General features: G+C 50.2%; 1 protein-coding gene across 4 annotated transcripts in view; it reads left to right on the top strand.

Moving 5' to 3' along the window:
- The window catches only part of GRAMD4 (GRAM domain containing 4), a 105,662-nt gene that overhangs the window by 66,194 nt on the left and 16,665 nt on the right, over positions 1-22,803 (top strand). For all 4 annotated transcript variants that reach the window (XM_029078802.2, XM_029078804.2, XM_029078801.2 and 1 more), the window contains 10 exons: positions 26-93; positions 3,983-4,115; positions 4,593-4,618; positions 5,412-5,503; positions 7,641-7,732; positions 9,494-9,542; positions 10,684-10,755; positions 11,705-11,748; positions 11,844-11,953; positions 22,595-22,749. In XM_029078802.2, coding sequence (XP_028934635.1) covers positions 26-93; positions 3,983-4,115; positions 4,593-4,618; positions 5,412-5,503; positions 7,641-7,732; positions 9,494-9,542; positions 10,684-10,755; positions 11,705-11,748; positions 11,844-11,953; positions 22,595-22,749 — 841 coding nt within the window. The remainder of the gene's footprint in view (positions 1-25; positions 94-3,982; positions 4,116-4,592; positions 4,619-5,411; positions 5,504-7,640; positions 7,733-9,493; positions 9,543-10,683; positions 10,756-11,704; positions 11,749-11,843; positions 11,954-22,594; positions 22,750-22,803) is intronic.

Raw genomic sequence — 22,803 nt, 5'->3', positions numbered from 1 at the left:
TCCTTTGAATTTTTCCCTCGTTAAGAACGGAGGAGCAGACAGTCCCGCAACCACAGCCCGCGAAAGGACCTGCCCAAGTCAACAACGGAACAGGTAGAGTTGGGGGCCCATCCTCCGTCGGTCCCACGCTGGCTCAGGGAGATGGCCGTGCCATCTTTGGGTGCCCGACTTCCCCGGGACAGAGGGAGGTTGGAGACAGCGGCAGACTCCCCCAGGTCCTCCCGGCCAGCGGCCCCCGATGATTCGCTTTCACTTCATTTCCACATATTTCGAGCCCACAGTGGGCAGGAAATGTGTCTCCCTACTCTGTTATATTGTCCTCTCCTAAACGCTTAGCAATCGTCCAACATGAAGATTGTCCAACCACGCAAGCTGGGACTGGTCCACCTAGTTGACTTTTCTCATCCCTGCTTCCCTCTGTTTCCTCCCTCCTTCCTTCTGTCCCTCCCTCCATCCCTTCTTCTTCCCCCTCCCGCCCATCCTCTCTCTCCTTCCATCCTTCCCTCCTTAATAATAATAATTATGGTATTTGTTAAGTGCTTACTATGTGCCAAGCACTGTTCTAAGTGTTGATGTAGATACAAGGTAATCAGGTTGTCCCACATGGGGCTCAGGGTCTTAATCCCCATTTTACAGATGAGATAACTGAAGCACAGAGAACCCACGACCTCTGACTCCCAAGCCTGGGCTCTTCACACTAAGCCACCATGCTGCTTCTCCTTCCCTCCATCCGCCACTTCCTCCCTCCCTCTCTCCTTCCATCCCTCCATTTTCCCCCCCTTCATTCCTTCATCTTTCCCTCCTTCCCTTTGTTCTTCCCTCCATCCTTCCTTTTGCCCTCCATCTGTCCTTTCTTTCTTCTGCCCCTTCCTTCCTTCCTTCCTTCCTTCCTTCCTTCCTTCCTTCCTTCCTTCCTTCCTTCCTTCCTTCCTTCCTTCCTTCCTTCCTTCCTTCCTTCCTTCCTTCCTTCCTTCCTTCCTTCCTTCCTTCCTTCCTTCCTTCCTTCCTTCCTTCCTTCCCTCTTTCTCTCCATCCTTCCATCACCTCTCTCCTCCCTCCCTCTCTTCAACTGGGAGCAGTCAGATGGAGAAATCAGTGAGATCCCCTTGGATTCGCTCCCCTTTATTCACCCCACCCTCCCTCAGCCCCACAGCACTTATGTCCAGATCCGTTATTTATTTCTCTATATTAATGTCCGCCTCTCACTCTGGACTGTAAGCTCACTGTGGGCCGAAATGCGTCTGTTCGCTGTCCCAAGTGCTTAGTACAGTGCTTTGCATCCAGTAAATGCTCAATAAATGGGATCGAATGAATAATTCCCAGGACTGAGTGCCTCAGGCCAGAGGGCGGGATTGCATTGGAGCCATTATTAATTCCCCTGGTTCCCTGCTCTCCCCCCCCCCCCCGCCAAGCTGCTTTTCTTTCTCTCCAGGGAACCAAAGGTTAGAAAGTGAACCCGGGAAGAGAGGGGGAGTTGGTTTTTGTGCACAGATGGATCGGCCCTTGGTTCGATCAGCTGCCAACTCATCTAATGGAAAGCACCCAGAGTGGCCTCTTTTTCGGTCAGCCCGCGGTACTTATCCTTCTATACGTCTAGCCCAACTCTCCTCTCTCTCTCCCGGGTTCACTTGGCAACAGTGAGTTACCTGGCAAGAAAGAATGAAAATCCATCAGCGGGCAACCCCAGACAGCTGCATGCTATAAGCCCAAACTTCTAAAGCCCTCAGAGAGGCAGGGGGAATAAAAGATGAAAGCAGCCATGACAAGAGATTGAAAAAAATCAATGGGCCTGCACAGTTTTCCCGAGGCCCCACCCCCCCTCCTTCCAGGCCCTCTGGCGCTCCTTGGCCGGTGCCCCCCTTTCTTCTCCCCCTTTCAGCTGGCTCAAGCACCCAGGCGCGGATCCTGGGAAACTCCAAAAGAAAGGCTGGAGAAAAGAGCCGATTCACAGCTTTTCAGGCTCCCTGGCTGGCTTCGCTTCGGCCCATAGGCACACGCTTAGGTGCTGATTTGAGTGATGAGAAGACAACTTCTCTCTTCCAGCCCTTATTTTTTAATGGTACTTATTATGTGCCAGGCTCTATAATAAGCCCTGGGGTAGAAACAAGATGAATGAGATCATCAGGTCAGACACAGTCCCCTGTCCCATTTGAGGCTAACAGTCTTAGGGGGACCTGAGGCCCAGAGGAGTGAAGTGACTTGCCCACGTTTCCCCAATGGACAAATGGAGGAGCCAGAATAATAATAATAATAAAAATAATGGTACTAAGTGCTTACTATGTGTTCTGCGGATGGACGCAGTCCCTGTCCCACATGGGACTCACAGTCTTAATCCCTATTTTACAGATGAGGGAACTGAGGCCCCGTGAAGTGACTTGCCCACGGTTCCCCAACGGACAAGTGGCAGAGCCGGAATAACAATAATAGTAGTATTTTTTAAGCCCTTATTATGTGTCAGGCGCTGTCCTAAGCGCTGGAGTAGATGCAAGCTAATCAGGTTGGACACAGTCCCTGTCCCACATGGGGCTCACAGTCTTCATTTTGCAGATTTTACGGATACAGATACATTTTATAGGTCCCCATTTTACAGATGAGGTATCTGAGGCCTAGAGAAGTGAAGCGATTTGCCTGAGGTCCCACAGCAGACAAGTAGTGGAAGTGGGATAAGAACCCAGGTCCCCTGACTCCCAGGCCCCAGCTCTTTCCACTGGGCCATGCTACTTCCCAGCTCCTTGACAGAGTTCACACCATTCAGGCGATGGGAGGCTGGGAGTTCTCTCCCCTGTGGCCGGTCGCGTCCCCTTTGACTTGGTGCGTAGTCCGGGCGGCAGTATCAGAATCCCATTAAGGCTGAGCATCGGGAAGCCTTGAATCAATCAATCCAAGGTATTTACTGAGTGCTTACTCTGCACAGAGCAGTATACTAAGCACTTGGGAGAGAACACCACAGAGTTAGCAGACGTTCCCTGCCCCAAATGAGCCTACATCCAGAGGGGGAGACGGACATTAATATGAATAAGTAAGTCATTTATAATATATAATTAAAGATATATACCTAAGTGCCGGGAGGCTGGAGGTGGGGTGAATATCAAATATCCAAAGGTCACAGATCCAAGTGCATAGATGATGCAGAAGGGAGAGGGAGCTGGGAAAAAGAGGGATGAAACGGGGAAGGTCTCTTGAAGAAACTCGGATAACTCGGATATTAGTTATAGCCCCAGCGAGAAGATCGCAGACCAGCTGGGAAATCCCTCTTGTCTCAGTGACTGACCTCACAGATGGACTGGTGGTATCTGGAGATTTCATTAGTTGGTGTTTTTTTCTTTTAAGATGTTTACGGAATTCGTTAAGCACTTACTACGTGCCAGGCACTGTACGAAACGTTCGAGTAGATACAGGCTAATGAGGTTGGACACAATTTTTGTCTCACATGGGGCTTACAATCTTCATCCCCGTTTTACAGATGAGCTAAGTGAGGCACAGAGAAGCAAAGTAACTTGCCCAGGATCACCCAGCAGACAAGCAGTGGAGCTGGGTTTAGAACCCACATCCTTCGGTCTCTTAGGCTGTGCTTTATCCATTAGGCCATGCTGCCTCTTTGCTTTAATACTCTGAGCTCTTTAAGGGAAAAGTGCCCCACAGCACTTACATCCATAACCATAATTTATTTATATTAATGTCTAACTCCACTTCTAGACTGTAAGCTTCTTGTGGACAGGGAATATTGGGCAGAGAATGTCAGCTATATTGTACTCTCCCAAGTGCTTAATACAGTGCCCTGCACACAGTAAGCGCTCAATAAATACGATTAATTGAAGGAGCAGGTCTTAGATTATGAGCCCCACGTGGGACAGGGACCACATCTCTACTTCCCCAAGTGCTCAGCACTTAGTGAGTGCTCAATACGTTCCATAGTTACCATCGAAATCCAGGTGCCGGGATTAGTCTAACCCACCCGGCAATGTGGGGTTTGTTTTCTTAGATAAACGCAGCCAGAGGATGTGTTCGCGAGTTCAGAAGTGGTTCTACGAGAAATTCGGGGAGTACGTGGAAGATTTCAGGTTCCAGCCTGAAGAGAACACCGTGGAAACCGAAGAGCCCCTCAGTGCCAGAAGGTGAGGTCTGAAGGGGAGGTCGGCTGGTAGGTTTAGCCAAGGCTGCACAGATTGCTGGGGAACGTGTTTTTTGTTCAGTGGAACGATCAAGGCTGAAATCCGTCTTGTAGCCATTGGTCTCTGTGAGGAATCCTGCTCCACGGACCTCGGCTCTTGGTGTGGAGATCGAATGCTCGCTTTTCACAAAACCGTCACAGCCGGTTTCCCTGCCTGCACGGGGCTTCCGCTACTCTGAGACGGGAAGGGACCTATCTGGGGGCAGGCTAAGTTCATTTCTCATTTGGAAGGGAAAATCAGTCAGAACTGTCCTCTGGCCTAGGATTTTGGGCAGCTGAGAGAGACCACGGACCCCAGTTTTTGCGTTTGGGGTAGTGAATGAAGTCCGCTGGGTGGGAAGGGCCTGTTAAGGGCATTCGTTCTGGCTCTCTCGTGGTGTGGAGCATCCTTTGACATATACCCATGTTTTTTTTGTCCTAGATTAACTGAAAACATGAGACGACTAAGTAAGTACTGAGCAACTTCACTATTTGGGTGTAAAAATCAAGTAATATGTAGGCATAGTCAATCTGTGGACTTTTCTGTTTGCGTTCTGGACAGGGAACGTGTCTACCAACTCTGTTCTGTTCTGTCTGTTCTGTTGTCTGGCCTTATGGTGGTAGAGGGCTCCTATTTCATCATGCACTGCCTAGGGGGATCCCGAGTGAATTTTTGATTGCTTAGTATATAATGCTCTGCACACAGTAAGCGCTCAATAAATACCACTGATTGATTGATTGGGTGAGAGGATGTAAAGGATCTGAGAAACAAAATTCTGCCTTCATCAATTTGACACTTCAAATTGAGCTTTGTGTAAATGACTGCCTCTTAATGAGAACACTGGAACCCAATTGTTTTTAATTTTCTTTTTCTGGTTATTTGTTAAGCCCTTACTATGTGCCAGGCGCTGTTCTGAGCACTGGAGTAGATACAAGCTGATAGGTTGGACACAGTCCCTGTCCTACATGGGATTCACACTCTTAATCCCCATTTTACAGATGAGGAAACTGAGGCCCAAAGAAGTGACATGTCTTGCCCAAGGTCAACCAACAGGCACGTGGCGTGACCGAGATTAGAATCCAGGTCCTCTGACTCCCAGGCCTGGGCTCTTTTCCGTAGGCCACGCTGCTCTGCAATAGATACCATAATTAAGAATACAGCTGTTGTCTGCACATGTACTTTAAAGTACTCTTCTGAAAATATAGCAAGACTCTGGAGAGGATGTGGAAAACTGTTCATGATTTCTTTTCCTTTTCGCAGAGCGAGGTGCCAAGCCTGTTACTAATTTTGTGAAGAACCTCTCCGCCTTATCAGACTGGTACTCTGTCTACACTTCTGCTATTGCCTTTATTGTAAGTGGGTTTTTTCCCCTCAAACGGAAATGCTGGTTTGTGTCGAGGTGCCTGTGGCTCGTGTAACTGTGTAAATTGGATGTGGGTGAAGAAAGTGAATAGTATATCTCCTCCTTCCCCTCCCCTGAGTGGCTTTCTGAGAGTAGGGGGCTCCTATCCATCAATGCACTGCCTTCGGTGATCCCGAGAGAATTTTTGAGCATGGTCATCAGCCCCTGACCGGATAACACGTTTAGAGATTTCCCCCGTCCCATCAGAAACCCCCTGGAGGTGCCCACTACAGTGCTCTGTGTCCTTTAGTGCCAGTGATAGCTTGTGACCGGCCGATCCCCTTGATTCTATTTATTGTGATTAAGTTGTCTTGTTTTTGTCCGTCTGTCTCCCCCGATTAGACTGTAAGCCCATCAGTGGGCAGGGATTGTCTCTATCTCTTGCCGATTTGTACATTCCAAGCGCTTAATACGGTGCTCTGCGCATAGTAAGCGCTCAATAAATACTATTGAATGAATGAATGATTGATCTCCCAGAGTTACAACTAGCAAGCCAGTTTGCCCCTTTCTGAGGAACTAGAACACTTTTTGTGTAGTCCTTCTTGGGCTGGCCTTTCGGAAGCATGCACGGGACTTAAGGAGTGCAGGGCGTTCTGGAAACACTCACTAGGTGAGGAAAATGGGGACTGTCTTCCCAAAGCAGTATTCCTGCAAGTGCGGCCAGGATGGGCATACCAAATCGCCGGTCTTGGCCAGGAGTTCCGCTCTGGTTTCGTGTAAACCAAGTCGTTTTCCAGGCCCTGGTTCCTCGGGAACATTGGGCGGTGGGTTGGCGGGGAGTTAGTTGAGCCCAAAGATAGCAGGAAGAAGATCAGCGGGGGAATTGGCAGTGGGGAGACCTCGAGCCGAAGGAACTGCCGGCCGTAGGTGGAAAGGATGGTGGCGGTTAGATGAGCCGCCGACTTGCTCTCTTCCGGTTGCACCGAGGCTGCCGTGTCTCGCTCCCCCTGCTCCTCCTCACCGTCAGGCCTCCACTGCAGATACTTCCGGAGTTTCCTAACCACCCCCGACCCCCAGGGATCTAGGATTGGCGCTTTACAAAGCATCCTGGCTTCATTCTTTCTACTCGTCAATGCAGCGGGGCCTTTGGCGAGCTGCCTTTCATCTCTCTGTCCTTCCGCGGGGGTGCGGTATGAGACTTGCCAGCCCACGCCCATGCTGCCCGTCGGGCGGGCACCTGTTGCCCCTGGCGCTGTGCCCAGCCCCTATTCAAGCCACCTTGGCTGGGTCGTGAGAAAGAGGAGGGCAAAATGTAGGGCAACAAGCACATAAAGCCACACCTGTTGCTAGAGAAGCAGTGTAGCTTAGTGGATAGAGCACGGGCCTGGGAGTCAGAAGGACCCAGGTTCTAATCCTGGCTCCGCCATATGCCTGCTGTGTGACTTTGGGCAAGTCACTTCACTTCTCTGGGCCTCAGTCTCCTCAGCTTATAAAATGGGGATTCAATATGTCCTTTGTACTTAGACTTTGAGCCCAGTGTGGGACAGAGACTGTATCCGACTTGATTAACTGGTCTCTATCTCAGTGCTTAGAACAGTGCTTGACACATAGTAAGCACTTAAGTATTATAACAATGATAGTAATAATAGAAATAATAATTAGTAAAAGGGAGTCACACTCCAAATGCAAGCAGTTATCTCCTAGGAATCTGACCTTATTTTGTAGGAACTGGCGGGATGCTATTCTTGGGGAATTGAAAGATCCCAGCCAGCAGAAGCCCAGAGAGAACAGACAGCTGGAGATGTAGTCATCGGAGCCTCTTTTTTTAAATTGGGATTTATTAGTTAGCCACTGTACTAAGCGCTGGGGTAGATTCAAGGTTGGATTCAGCCTACACGGGGCTTACAGGGGGTCGTCTGCCTCTCTTCGTTCCCACATAGGGCCCTCCCCCTCCCTCCTATTAGGGGAACGCCGCTCCTCTGAGCAGTTTTCTGGGTCTCCCGTCCGGGGTTTGGGGCGGGGGGCTCTGTGGCAGCGGTGGTTCCCTTCGGGAGGGGCCGGTTTGGGAAGCGGGGAGGGCGACAGTGTCAGGGTGTGTCCTGGTCGCCGGTAACCCCGCCGTTTCCGGTCTCTTCTCCCCTCCGCAGGTCTACATGAACGCCGTGTGGCAAGGCTGGGCCATCCCCATGTTCCTCTTTTTAGCGATTCTGAGGCTGTCCTTGAATTACCTCATAGCCAGGTATTTAAGCCGTTCGACCCTGGTTTTGCCACGAAGCCGATCGATACCCTCCCTCCTCAGTCCTCCCACTTGCACCGCAAAGGAGGTTCTCGGGACATTCCCCTGAACCAGGAGAACGGGTTCCAGAAAGCTGGCGGGCGGAGGGCGGTGTGGGAGCTCAACCGGTAGTGTTGCCCGCTCCGCCTGACGCCATCATTTTTTCACTCATGCAATCGTATTTATTAAGCGCTACTGTGTGCAGAGCCCTGTACTGAATGCTTGGGAAAGTACAATGCAACAATAAAGCCCCTCAGCGGGTGTTCCTGCACAAACTTCAGATGGAGCCGGAAACCACAGTCCTGCTCAATCCGCCTCAAACCAGCCCTTGCTGGCAGGGTCAGTCAGTCAGTCGATGGTATTTATTGAGCGCTTACCGTGTGCAGAGCACCATACTAAGCATGTGGGAGAATGCAGTAGAACAATAGAACAGACACATTCCCTGCCCACAACAAGCTTACAGTCCGGGGGCGGGGGGACAACAGACATTAATATAAAGAAATAAATAACAGATATCGACATAAGTGCCGTAAGGCCTGGAAGGGGAATGAATAAAGGAAGCAAGTCAGAGCCATGCAGAAGGAAGTGGGAGAAGAGGAAAGGAGGGTTTAGTCAGGGAAGGCCTCTTGGAGGAGATGGGCCTTCAATAAGGCATTGAAGGTGGGGAGAGTTACTGTCTGTCAGTGGGTCAGCGAGTCCACCCCCCTGCCTCCAGACGGGCCTGCTTCCACGGTACATCAGCGGCCGGTTAAAAATTGAGGTTTTTTAAGTCGGAGCCCCAGACCTTACGCTGGCTTGGCAATATCTTTGATGTTCCCGAAGAAGGTTGAATGTTTAGCGAAGCAGGGATGCGGTTGAGAACATCTGTAACGTGCCTTTCTTTACGAAACTCTAAAGCACTTCACAGGTTAACTACATAATCCCAGCCCTTGGGATTCCAAAACAGTTGGGCTCCTCAGGGTGGTTATTTCTGAAGGTAGGTCTTCAAGCTCAAAGGGGAGGAAGGGGTCAAGATTGTAAACTCCTTGAAAGCAGGGATTACTTGTCTTACTTCTCTCCTTTTCTCCCAAGGGCTTATAGTAGAGTGAAGTTCAACAAATATCATTGACTGACCGATTGATTGATCGATAAGCAAATGGTGGGAGTGGCGCTCGATCAAGGCCAACATCCACCAAGGGAGGTCAAATCCTTAGACCAAGAATAGAGAAGTGAAGGGAGGGGATTTTTCTTTTTTTCGACACCTCCCGCAGACCGAACGATTCTTCAGACTCCAGCCTCCAAAAATTTTTAGAGTGAGGCTTAACTGAAAACTTAAGCTATAACAGATTCAGAATCAGCAGTACTGACTAGGGGACCTCCTGTTTGTAGTCGGTGCTCTGTACTAGATGCTTGGAGAACATCAGAGGAGCAGCATGGCCTCGTGAAAAGGGCCCGGGCCTAGGAGTCAGGGGACCTGGGTTCTGATCTCGACTCTACCAGTTGGTTGCAGGGTGACCTTGGGCAAGTCGTTTCACTTTGGGCCTCGGTTCCCTCACCTGTAAAATGGGGATTCGCTACCTGTTCTGAGGGCGGGGGAGGGCCGTTCACAACTCAGCCGTGGGTGATTTTCCACACCTCCCTGTTGCACAGGAAGCGTTTCTCAAGTGTTTGTGTTTTGGGGCGGGCTGGTGGCTTTCAGACAAGTCTTTTCTGGCCGGCATTTAAATTACTCCGTTGATCTCGCAGGGGCTGGCGGATACAGTGGAGTATCGTCCCTGAAGTCTCAGAAGCCGTGGTAAGTCTTAAGTACGAGTTTATCACATCGTGTGGTTCATTCCCCTTTGGCCCAGCTTTCCCACCAGCTGATGGGAAGATGTGGGCACTTGTAGATGTGGTGGGATCTCTGACCTGGTTCTTCCAGGGAGCGTACCTGAGTTATGCCTAGGCACGGGGCCTAATAATAATAATGATGATGATAATAATTGTGGTGCTTGCTAAGCACTTACTATTTGCCAGACAAGCGCTGGGTTGAATACAAACAAATCGGGTTTGACACAGTCTATGTCCCCCATGGGCCTTCCAGATCTCCATTTTACAAATGAGGGTTCTGAGGCCCAGAGAAGTGAAGTGAGTTGCCCAAGGTCACCCAGCAGGCAAGTGGCAGGGCCATGATTAGAACTCAGATCCTTCAGACTCCCAGGCCCAGCCTCTGTCTTAGGCAGCGTTGAGCTCCCATCCCAAACTGTGCTGTGGAGTCACGTCTGGGTTTTTGATTGGGGTGGCCACAGAATCTTGATCCCAGCCCAGAGAATGTCCGTTTGACTCAGAGTATTTCCAGCTTTTCCATCTCCGGTTTCAAGGCTATCTCCAGAGGCCCAGCAGGGAAGCGGGGTCAGAGGAGAGGGAGAGTCGACTAGCTGTCCCAGGTCAGGGCCACCTCTGGGGACCCAAGAAGCACCGGTCTCATGAAGAAAAGTCACCCTTCCACACAGCCTCAATCTAATGATTCCGAGTCCTGGGTGGAACCAAAGGAGGAAACTGCAAACCCCTAGAGTTATCAGACTCATTTGTGAGAGACAGAGCTCTTTTAACACCCAAGGAAGGCATGAGTAAAATATTTGCAGCCCACTGTTATATCCTGCAGAGACAACCAATGGGCAAACTTATCTGATGAGTGATTCTAGGAAGGAGAGAGCTAAAAAAGGGCCAGCTTTTGAATCGTTTGTGAAATGGATAGATCTGTCTGTCCTCTCCTGGCTTTCGATACTATAAATCATGGCTGGAGGCAAAATGGGAAATGCCACCGGATGGGTATGATTAAAATGGAAGGAAACGTGGCGTGCGTGGTTTTTTTTTTTCCCAAGCACATCTTTCTGGAACGTAAAAGACGCTGCTGAGTTTAATGGTCAAAATCTCTTTTCCCCTTTTGACTCAAGGAACCTCCAAAGGAAGATCTGACGGTGTCAGAAAAGTTTCAGCTCGTACTAGATGTAGCACAAAAAGCCCAGGTACCGCCTCTGTTTTTTCCGTCTTTGTGGGCTGAGAGAAGGTTTTATCTTCAGAATGATCTCCCGTCTGGGCTGGGTAGGCCAAAGGAAAGCGCTGAAGCAGACAGCACAGGATCTTCACATCTTCTAGTGGCTGGGTTGAAAGGCAGCGAATGTTCTTCCACTGGGGGAGGGGGAGAGTTTGCTAAATGATTCTTCACCCATTTCTGAATGCCGCTCGCTCGCCTCGGCAGGGGTGTAGACTATCGCAGTCTGTTCGCGTCAACTCATCACTCATTCACCTCCCGTGGAGGAATTGATCTTTTTAAGTTTTCTCTCATTGAAAACACTCCTGAGACACTCTCTTGTCAAGTTAGGGCTGAACTGTGACATCAGCCAAGATAAGAACTATTAGCTGCCTTATAATTACAGAATCACTCCGAGCGGAGCCAAAAAATGTAATCGGCAAAGTGGAATCCTGGATTCCTAGCGAGCTTTTGATTTTCCCACAGCCGCTTTCACATCAGTTAGCTCGCTTGGTGCTCGACATAACCCGCCCACTGAGGGAGAAGAGGCAGGTATTATCATTATCCCCATTTTACTGAGGAGAAAGGCGAGGCCCAGAGAGGTGAAGTGACTTGCCCAGCGTCACACAGCAGACCAGTGGAAAAGTTGGGGCTAGGACCCAGATCCGTGCTTCTTGTCCTGGACCCCACATCCCAGTTACGCCTGTTCCGCTGAAGTCTATAACCTGGGATTATCGAGCGGTTTGGTGGCCTGTTGATTATGATTGATTTTTTTTTTTTATGGCCCATGGATTATTATCCTCGTTGTTGATCTGGGCGTCCGAGGGTACCCTGAACAGCTACTTCTATCTCAGGAAACGAGTCAGCCTCCCTCTGTCGCTATTTTGACCTGCCAAGTGTGAAAACTAGTTGCAAACCCATCCGTCTCCTCTTCTTAAAACCAGAACCTGTTTGGCAAGATGGCCGACATCCTGGAAAAAATCAAGAAGTAAGTGTCGGTCCCCTCAGCTCGACGCGTTTGGCCTGGGGTTCTCCGAGGGGGGAGAGGTCGCAGTGGGTAACCGGCTTTCCTCTTGTTTCCAGCTTGTTCATGTGGGTCCAGCCAGAAATCACCCAGAAGCTATACATTGTCCTGTGGGCCACTTTCCTCGCATCCTGCTTCTTCCCCTACAGGATCGTTGGACTCGTCGTGGGTAAAAGAATTGGGATTTTTTCATTATCTCCGTGGTCGGGATTCTCCGGATCTCTTGGGGCTAGAACCATTGGGATCTCACATCGTCCCTCCTGCCTTGACTCTCCAGTTCCCTTTTCCTTCAGCCTGGCAAAGAATTCCCAAAGAGTTCCCAGCCGACCAAAGGTTTTCCCAGCTTCATTCCCCCTCACCTCTCTCCATCCCTCTCTCTCCCCGCCTCCCCCATTCTCTGGCGTCCAGAGACCTACCAAGGTGTCGACACAGATGTGAACTGTTGAGGGGAAAAATTCAAAACTCCAGCAGGATGAGGTTGACTGCATTTCCTCTCCCCGAGCGGGTCAGTCGATGTTCAGCGAGTGCTTACCTGTGTGCAAAGCAGTGTACTGAGCGCTTGGGAGAGTACGATAAAACAGGTTCAGTAGATGTGGTCTGGGTCCACAGGCACCTAACAGCCCAGAGCGGGAGAGTGACATTCAAATAAAGTCCGGTTAGGTACTTAAATACTGTGTAAATGATGTGGGGCTGAGGGTGGGGTGAATATTAAGGGCGAAAGATCCAAGTTCCAGGGTAACGTAGAAGGGAGAGGGCGAAGGGGAGATGAGGGTTGTCAGGGAAGGCCTCTCGGAGGAGACGTGACCTTAATAAAGCTCTGAAGGTGGAAAGAGCAGTGAACTGCCATGTACGAATGGGGAAGGGAGTTCCAGGCCAGAGGGCGGACGTGGGCGAGGGCTCGGCAGTGAGACAGTCGTTAGAGGAGCAAAGCGAGCTTGATAAAGTCTACTCATTTTCTCCTCCCTGACTAGGCCAGTCGATTAATGGTATTGATTGAGCGTTTGCCGGTGCAGAGCACAGTACTGAGCACTTAAGGCCAAGCAAATAAAACTGTCCCCAAGTGCTCGCTATAGCAAGAGCTTGTTTTATCTGAGAATAACCCATCACTTTGGGCGTAACACAGTGATTTGATGGTCCTTTTGATTCCTCTCACAATAATGCAGTTTGGCCTCTTGGCCGAGGCGTCCAAATGCTGTTTTTACCGTGACTTTAGAAAAGTCAGATCACAGTAGAGCAGGAAGCAGAAGGGTGTAGGGTTAGGAAAGAGAAGAAATGGGCTTTTTCCAGATTGGATAGAAACACGTGTCGATTACTGGGCAGATACCTGGTAGGGATGCGGGGCTCGAAGAGTCATCAAAGGATCACTGTGGCTTCTTCTCCGGGGTAGGTTCTAGTAGAAAAACTGGAGGTCGAAGGTCAGATTTGAGGTAGTTCTGAATGAGTCCCGGGGCTGGGTTTTAATCACTGAAATCACTGGGATTAGCCATTTTAGACTGACTTTGGAGATTAGGTTGGTTTATGAGAGGTAAGTACACTAGCTGGCTCCCTGGCAGGAGACAAAGAGAAGATAAAGGAAACTAACTCTTCTTGGGAGTTAATGGGCCTTGTGACTCTGTCAGTGGCCACCGAGACCGTTTTGTCACCAGAAAAGGCCAAGCTGTTACCGGAATAGCAGTAGGTTCCGTAGGACGATAGAGCATTTCCCTTTCAGATGGCATTTTTAGAAGGGTAATTGGGTAAATTATGTTTATCGACAAGCACCGCTCCAAAAAGAGCAGGTGTTTGCCTGGGGTTTGTTCAAGTATTTTTCAGTTTAGCGTTAATTTAGTTCTAGGTGGCAAAAAACAAACAAAAGTCTCTCTCCGTGAAGCGGTCGTTGGAGGATTCTAGACTCAGCAGTCAGCCATTACAGAGGAGAGAAGTGTCCGGGGTTTGGTTTAGCCCAGCTGTACAAATAAAAAAACAAGTAGACATTCTTTTCGGCCAGCTAGGATATTCAGTGAATGTTCTCCCTACGTGAGTCAGAAAATCCCCACATACCTTTGTGCGGACAGCTGAGCAAATATCCACCTGTCACGTTTGAGGTGCTGCCTGTGTTCAAACTAACAGGTTCAGGGACTGTTTGAGCACCTCCCTCGTAAATTTCTACCGGTTTCTTAGCCATTGTTGTGACAGAGAGTTGTAGAGGTGTGAGCTGGGGTGTTTTTTTCCCAGATGAATATTGCAGACATGTGACTTTGGTTTTTGCTGTTTTTGTTTTTCTTTTAATGGTATTTTTTAGGCGCTTTCTATGTGTAAAGCACTGTACTTAAGCACTGGGTAGGTACATAGTAATTAGGTCAGAAACAGTCGCTGTCCCACATGGGGTTCACAGTCTGAAGTTTTGAATCCCCATTTTTCAGTTGAAGAATGAGGCACAGAAAAGTTGAGTGAGAACAGCACAGCCTAGGGGATAGAGCACAGGCCTAGGAATCTGAAGGACCTGGGTTCTAATCCCGTCTCCTCCACTTGTCTGCTATATGACCTTGGACAAATCACTTGGAAAATGGGAATTGAGACTGTGAGCCCCGTGTAGGACAGGGACTGTAACTAACCTGATAAAATTACATATTGCCCTGCTCTTAGAGTGCCTGGTACATAGTAAGCGCTTAACAAATACTACAGTTATTATTCTCGCACCTCAGTTAGTTGGGTGGTTTCACAGAAGTGGGGACCATTTCTCCCCACGACATCTTCTTGTGGCCACCTTCGAGACCATCCCCCCGACCCCTGTTCGCGGGGTCCGGGTGGGACGGGAATGCTTTCGGCGTCTGCCGCCAGGCTGGAGCCAGGGTGGGATTCTCTGGCTCAAAGAGTCCGCCCTGGGCTTTAAATCTCTGTCCACCTCTCAGCCCGGCGGCCGGGAGATGCCCTTGCATATGTGAAAATGAGCTTCCGGGACAAACACTTGCCATCTGTGGTAAAGGGCTACAGAAGACTTCCTTCAGCTGTGTTTCACTAGTTTGAGTGGTTTTTGATGGCACCACTAATAAATAGTCTCCTTGTGAAGATACAAGTTCCACAGTCGTGCATGTGGGCGAGAATAATCACACGGGCGCTTGAAGGGAAACTAAGATGGGTGTCCATAAGACTGTCGCTGCTGTCCTAGTGCTTTCTCTAGACTGTAAGCTTCTTATGAGCAGGGAATGTGTCCCCTAATTCTTTATTTAAATGGTATTTGTTAAGCGCTTACTATGAGCCAGGTACTGTAGCAAGCACTGGGGTAGATACAAGATAGGCAGGTTGGACACAGTGCGTGCTCCACCTGGGGCTCCCAATCTTAATCGCCATTTTACAGATGAGGTACCTGAGGCACAGAGAAGTTAAGTGACTTTCCGAAGGACACAGAGCAGACAAGGGACAGAGCCAGGATTACAACCCAGGTCCTTCTGACTCCCAGGCCCGTGCTCTATCCACTAGACCGCTTCTAATTCTGTTGTATTGTACTCCCTCTAGCATTTAGAATAGCACTCCGCACATAGTAAGCGTTTAATAAACACTACTGACTGATTGATGTGTGTGTGTGTGTATATGTATTGCTGTGTGGGGATGCACAGGTACGTGAGAGTTGTGTTGAACAGGGCGGGCCATTCCATTGTTTCCCAGGTGGCGGGAAATGAGAGAAATGAGTCTCTCATGAGGGAAATGCTGCAGGATACACTGGTAGCCTTCACATAAAACTTCCTCAGGTGGAAACTAAACCAAGTCCTTGTCCTTCACTCAGTGGAGGCAGAGGAAGGCTCTCCATATGGCCGCTGCAGGCTTTAGCCAGCAGTTATGGTATAGTAGCGTGGCTCAGTGGAAAGAGTGAGGGCTTGGGAGCCAGGGGTCATGGGTTCGAATCCCGGATCTGCCGATTGTCAGCTGTGTGACTGTGGGCAAGTCACTTAACTTCTCTATGCCTCAGTTTCCTCATCTGTAAAAAGGGGATTAAGATTATGAGCCTCATGTGGGACAACCTGATTACCCTCTATCTACCCCACCACTTAGAACAGTGCTCTGCACATAGTAAGCGCTTAACAAATACCAACATTATTATTATTATTAGTGTACCTCAGCCATGCATATCGGAATGGAATGGAATGGCTTGCGTAAGCCAGGATCATTTGTTCAGTTAGAGGCTGGGAATGATGTCCTTGACTAGATGACTTTTTTATTCATAATAATAGTAATAATGATAACTATGGTATTTGTTAAGCATTACCTATATGCCAGACCCTGTACTAAGTATTGATTCTATTTATCTTGATGGTGTTGTCTTGTTTTTGTTTTGTTCTGTTTTGCTTTGCTTTCTGTCTCCTCCGTTTAGACTGTGAGCCCGTCATTGGGCAGGGATGGTCTCTATCTGTTGCCGAATTGTACATTCCAAGCGCTTAGTATAGTGCTCTGCACATAGTAAGCGCTCAATAAATACGATTGAATGAATGAATACAAGCAAATAGGGTTGGACACTGTCCCTGTCCCACGTGAAGCTCACAGTCTTAATCCCCGTTTTACAGATGAGGCAACTGAGACCCAGAGAAATGAAGGGACTTGCCCAAGATCACACAGTGGGCAAGTAGTGGAGCAGGAATTAAAACCCAGGTCCTTCTGCCTCCCAGTCCCATGCTCTATCCACTAGGCCACACTGTTTCTCTTAGTGCTCAGTGCAGTGCTAGGCAGAGAGAATAAGCATGACATGATTACTGTTATTATCATTCTTCTTATTTTGGGGGATTTCCTCCTTAATATCAAGCAACGATGCTCACTGTCATGTCTGGGTTGAACCTGTGACCTGTGACCCCTCTAGGACACCTAGCTCCCCCTTCTCTCCCCCTCGCCTTCCCCCTTGCACTTTTCCTTCCCTTGCAGTTAAAAAAAACAACAAACTCCATTTCTGGTCAGAGCCTGCATGAGGCCGACCCATTCTCGGAGCCTAAACGGGGCTTGCGGGGTAAACGTTGCCCTCCGATCCTCCCAAACCTATCCTGTCATTCATTCATTCAATAGTATTTATTGAGCGCTTACTGTGTGCAGAGCACTGTACTAAGCGCTTGGAATGAACAAGTCGGCAACAGATAGAGACGGTCCCTGCCGTTTGACGGGTTTACGGTCTAATCGGGGGAGACGGACGGACGAGAACGATGGCGATAAATAGAGTCGAGGGGAAGAACATCTCGTAAAAACAATGGCGACTAGATAGAATCGAGGCGATGTACAATTCATTAACAAAATAAATAGGGTAATGGAAATATATACAGTCGAGCGGACGAGTACGGTGCCGTGGGGATGGGAAGGGAGAGGGGGAGGAGCGGAGGGAAAAGGGGAAAAAGAGGGTTTAGCTGCGGAGAGGTAAAGGGGGGGTGGCAGAGGGAGTAGAGGGAGAAGAGGAGCTCAGTCCGGGAAGGCCTCTCGGAGGAGGTGAGTTTTAAGTAGGGTTTCGAAGAGGGGAAGAGAATCAGTTTGGCGGAGGTGAGGAGGGAGGGCGTTCCGGGACCGCGGGAGGACGCGGCCCGGGGGTCGACGGCGGGACGGGCGAGACCGACGGACGGCGAGGAGGTGGGCGGCGGAGGAGCGGAGCGTGCGGGGTGGGCGGTAGAAAGAGAGGAGGGAGGAGAGGTAGGAAGGGGCAAGGTGATGTAGAGCCTCGAAGCCTAGAGTGAGGAGTTTTTGTTTGGAGCGGAGGTCGATGGGCAACCACTGGAGTTGTTTAAGAAGGGGAGTGACACGCCCAGATCGTTTCCGCGGGAAGATGAGCCGGGCGGCGGAGTGAAGAATAGACCGGAGCGGGGCGAGAGAGGAGGAAGGGAGGTCGGAGAGAAGGCCGACACGGTAGTCTAGCCGGGATATAACGAGAGCCCGTAGCGGTAAGGTAGCCATCTGGGTGGAGAGGAAAGGGCGGATCTTAGCGATATTGTAGAGGTGAAACCGGCAGGTCTCGGTAACGGATAGGATGTGTGGGGTGAACGAGAGAGACGAGTCAAGGATGACACCGAGATTGCCGAGATTTCTGTCGGCAGAAAACATTTGGGATTGTTTCTCCAGCTCCTCCCCCCTGCCCCACTTCACCGTACCTAGAGAGGGGAAGCAAAAGGTGGGCCTGAGCACCCCGGAAAATTTCCAGGGGGTGAAGGGACCGCCAGCCATCCCCGGGCAGCAACTGTCAATGAGGTAGGACACATTGTCAGTCAGGAGGTCCCACAGCATTAGCACCCAGACGTAGCCGCGTACGCACATACAATCAGCCCTCGCCCATCCCGGAAAACCGAAGCCTCTAGGGACCGAAGTCTCTAGGAACAAGCTGTTAACTCAGCTGGTCGGGGTGAAAATGAGGAGGCAAATGTTTGTTCCTAATGAGACCTGGGTGTCGTGTTTCCCCCACATCCCCGCCGATATTGCATCCAAGACAGGGGGCAGGGAAGCTCAAGGGTCTGGGATGGGTGGATGGGAAAGAAGAAGCGCAGACCACTGGATAGTTGGGAGAGAAGGAGGAAAACAAAGAAGGGAGCTGGGGTACTGTGGGGGAAACGAGCACATCCCGGGAGGCCAAAGGATGAGGGCGGGGGTGTGCGAACAAGATATGATGAAATGACTATCGGGACCGCAAACCCTGATAAAAACCACCCAGTGGAAAGGTTCAGTCATAAGAGGAAATAGTGACGTGAAAAGATCTATGAGAAGCCACTGACTTGATACAGTGCCAGGGCTGGGGCAACGATAATCTGAGAGATCAACAGGAGTTTTCTCGGAGAGAGAATGTACTTTTTTTTTTTAAGAGCTTACTCAGTGGCAAGCATTGCACTAATCGCCGGGGTAGGTACGGAATAATCAGGTGGGACACCACAGACCCTGTGCCGTGTGGGGCTCGCAGTCTAAATAGGAGGGAGTAGGATTTAACCTCCACTTTATGGATGAGGAAACTGAGGACCAAGAAGTTCAGTGGCTTTGCCGAAGGCTCCACGGTAGATAAGCGGCAGAGCCGGGGATTAGAACTTTAGTCTTCTAACTCCCAGGCTTGCGCTCTTTCGACTAGGCCACACTCCTTCCCAGTTTGCTCAGATTGAATGTCTAGTTAGGGAAAAAGAGGAAGGGCCAACGTGGGAATGTAGCATTTTTGAGCGCCCGCTTGGTTCAGTGCCCTGTACTGGCCAAATGGGAAATACAGAGTAACAAAGCGTCGCAAGGAGCTGCTGTCCTAATGCAGGGGAGAGAAGCAGACCCAGAAGTTTTCCCTTCGGGAAAATGAGGGTTTAGTTGGGGAAAGCCTCTTGGAGGAGATGTGCCTTCCCTGAGGCTTTGAAAGTGGAGAGGGAGATTATAGGATGCGAAGAGGGAGCGCGTTCCAGGCCAGAGGCAGGACGTGGGCGAGAGGTTAGCAGTGATACAGACAAGATTGAGGTACAGTGAGAAGGTTGGCATTAGAGGAGCAGAGTGCACGGGCTGGGTCGCGGTAAGAGGGTGGCGAGGTGAGGCAGGAGGGGGCAAGGTGATTGAGCGTTCTAATGCCCACGGTGAGGAGGACTTTCTGTTTCTGGGAAAGTAGTCCCACGGGGCCCGGCCCGCTTGGAGGAGCCGGCTGCCCCGGCTGGATGCCAGTTTCTGAAAACACCCCAGACCCTTTAGGAGATGAATCGGGGCTGTCGGCAGGTTGGCAGACAAGCCGATTTGGCGTCCCATCGCCCCCCCCCCCCCCCCAAGGATTGAGCCCGGCCCCACAGATCACCTCTGCAGCCCCTTCCAACCGCTTGGACCCGCCCACCTTCTGGCTCAGTGGAAAGAGCATGGGCTTAGGAGTCAGAGGTCATGGGTTCTAATTCCGGCTCCGCCACCTGTCAGCTGTGTGACTTTGGGCAAGTCACTTAACTTCTCGGTGCCTCAGTTCCCTCATCTGTAAAATGGGGATTAAGACTGAGCCTCACGTGGGACCACCTGATGGAGAAGCAGCGTGGCTCAGTGGAAAGAGCACGGGCTTTGGAGTCAGGGCTCATGAGTTCGAATCCCAGCTCTGCCACTTGTCGGCTGTGTGACTGTGGGCGAGTCACTTAACTTCTCTGTGCCTCAGTTCCCTCATCTGTAAAATGGGGATTAAGACTGTGAGCCCCACGTGGGACAACCCGATTCCCCTATGTCTACCCCAGCGCTTAGAACAGTGCTCGGCACATAGTAAGCGCTTAACAAATACCAACATTATTATTACCCTGTATCTCCCCCAGCGCTTAGAACAGTGCTCGGCACACAGTAAGCGCTTAACAAATACCAACATTATTATTATTATTATCTGGTTTTGCCAGTTCCCGTCTCTCCTCCTTCCCTTATCTTCCCTCCCCCACCCCCAAGCCTAAACCCCTTCCTGCAGGTTTTGCATCAGACCTCATCTAGGCCCTGTGATGTGTCTACCCTTTCTGTTGCATTGTACTCTCTCACATGTTTAGTCCAATGCTGTGCACACAAGAAGTGCTCAGTAAGTATCATTAATGATTGAGTTCTCCCTCTGCTTCTTTTCCTCAGTCATCACCGCCTCCCCGCCACCCTCAATCTCTCATTCCCTCCTTGTACCCCTGTAGACGGTAAGGTCCTTATGGGCAGGGAACGTCTGCTAATTCTGTAGTACTCTCCTAAGAGCTTAGTACAGTGTTCTGCATATAGTAAGCGCTCAGTACATACCATTGATTGATTGACTATGGCCACCTTCTCTTTCCCTCGCCTCTCTCTTCCTCCTCTCCCTCTTCTCTTCCCTCTAGACTGTAAGCTCGTTGTGAGCAAGGGACACGGCTACCAACTCTGTTGTATTGTACTCTCCCGGGCACTTAGTACAGTGCTCTGCACACAGTAAGTGCTCAGTAAATACCATTGATCGATTATTTCCTCTCATCCCTCAGCTCTGCTGCCCCTCCCCACCTCACTCCAATTCCATTTTCCCTCCCGCTGTGCCATTTGTGCACAAGCAAACATAAAAGTTGGAAAAAGGAAGGCAAGGGATTATGGAGGAGGAGGAAAGGCAATGCAGACATCCCATCTTCCCCTTCTTTAAAACCAAGAGGTGCAGTCTCCCTGGGGAGAAGCAATGTGGCCTAGTGGATAAAGCACAGGCCTGGGAGTCAGAAGGACCTGGGTTCTAATCCCGCTCTGCCATCTGTCGGCTTTGTGACCCTGGGTAAGTTACTTCACTTCTCTGTGCCTCAGTGCCCTCTTCTATAAAATGGGGATTAAGATTGTGAGCCCCATGTGGGACAGGAACTGTGTCCAACCTGATTTGTTTGGATCCGTCTCAGCTCTTAGTATGGGCATGGCACGTAATAAGCACTTATCAAATACTACAGTTATTATTACCATTATTATTAGGGCCAAAGGGTAGAATCTCTGCCAAAGTCTTGGGCACAGTGCCTGGCACAGTATGGGAACTCATTGTTAATAATAATGATGGTATTTCTTAAGCGCTTACTACGTGCCAAGCACTGTTCTAAGTGCTGGAGTAGATTCAAGGTAATCAGGTAGTCCCACGTGGGGCTCACAATCTTAATGCCCATTTTACAGATGAGGTAACTGAGGCACAGAGAAGTTGTGACTCACCCAAAGTCACACAGCTGTGGTGGAGGCGGGATTGGAATCCACAACCTCTGACTCCCAAGCCCAGAAGGAGCTGAGGATGTGCCCTGTGCAGCCACTGACAAAGAGAACCCCAGGATCCTGCCTTGAGTCTTCAGTTCTTTGCTTTTTGCCAGTCAGTCAGTTGATTGTATTTCTTGAGTGCTTACCGTGTGTTTCCCTGCCCACAACTGCCCATATTCCTTGCTGTCTAGAGTCTTGATTCTCCCAAAGACAGGCACTTGGTTCCCTCCAAGAATGCGTCTGCCCATGCTGCTTTTTTTTCTTTCGTTTTTATGGTGTTTGTTGTTTGCTTACTATCTTCCCAGCACCGGCCTAAGCGCTGGGATACATCCCAGCTAACCTATGTCCCACATGGGGCTCACAGTCTTAATCCCCATTTTACAGGTGAGGTACTCGAGGCACAGAGAAATGAAACGAACGTGCCCAAGGTCACACGGCAGACGGAGCCCGGATTAGGACAGGTCCTCTAACTCACAGGCCTGGGCTCTTTTTGCTAGGCCTCGTTGCTTCTCTGAAAATATATGCCTTTGCTAGAATATTGTTTGTGATGTGTCAGACCTCATCTAGGCCCTGTGATGGCAGACGGATGGATTCGTGCAATGCTCTTAAGAGCAGATACTCCCCAGGATGCTGGGCTGTTTTGGGGGAGCAGGGCAATGACCGGCCTCCAAAAGTGGATTTTTAAATGGCCTTGTTTCTCCCCTGGAGAACAGGTCGATCCCTGCTTACCAATTCAGCTCCATGGACGCTTTAGCATCCCCTCCCTTTTCTTTTATGGTGTTTGTTAAGAGCTTACTGTGTGCCAGGCACTGTTGTAAATGCTGGGGCAGATGCAGGTTAATCAGGGACACAGTCCCTGTCCCACACAGGGCTCACGGACTTAATCCCCATTTTACAGATGAGGGAACTGAGACACAGAGAAGTGAAGTGACTTGCCCAGGGTGACACAGCAGAAAAGTGGAGGAGGCAGGATTAGAACTCATGGCTCACAGGCCTGTACTGTGTCCACTAGGCCATGCTCTCCTCTGTCTATTGATGTTTTTCTGGCCCGCAAGTCCGATGCTCACAACGTGAACACCAGGGACCCCTCTCCCGAGATTTTGAATCCAGAAATGTCACTTAGATAAGGGCAGGAGAACACGGAGGAGGTTGCCTGCTGAACCCTGTCCTTTCGCCGTCGCAGGACTCTATGCCGGAATCAAGTTCTTCCTCATCGATTTCATCTTCAAACGCTGCCCCAGACTGCGAGCTAAGTACGACACCCCCTATATCATCTGGACGAATTTACCCACTGACCCTCAGCTCAAAGAACGGTCCCTCGCCGCTGTGTCTCGGAGGGTGAGTCTGACCTCCGCCATTGCTGGCGACCGTCTCCTACCCCGGGTCGCTGGG

This window comes from Ornithorhynchus anatinus, chromosome 14 (genome assembly GCF_004115215.2).
Source record: "Ornithorhynchus anatinus isolate Pmale09 chromosome 14, mOrnAna1.pri.v4, whole genome shotgun sequence".
Lineage (NCBI taxonomy): Eukaryota > Metazoa > Chordata > Mammalia > Monotremata > Ornithorhynchidae > Ornithorhynchus > Ornithorhynchus anatinus.
The sequence above is the reverse complement of the archived record's forward strand: the minus strand, read 5'-3'. Positions and strand labels throughout refer to the sequence as shown.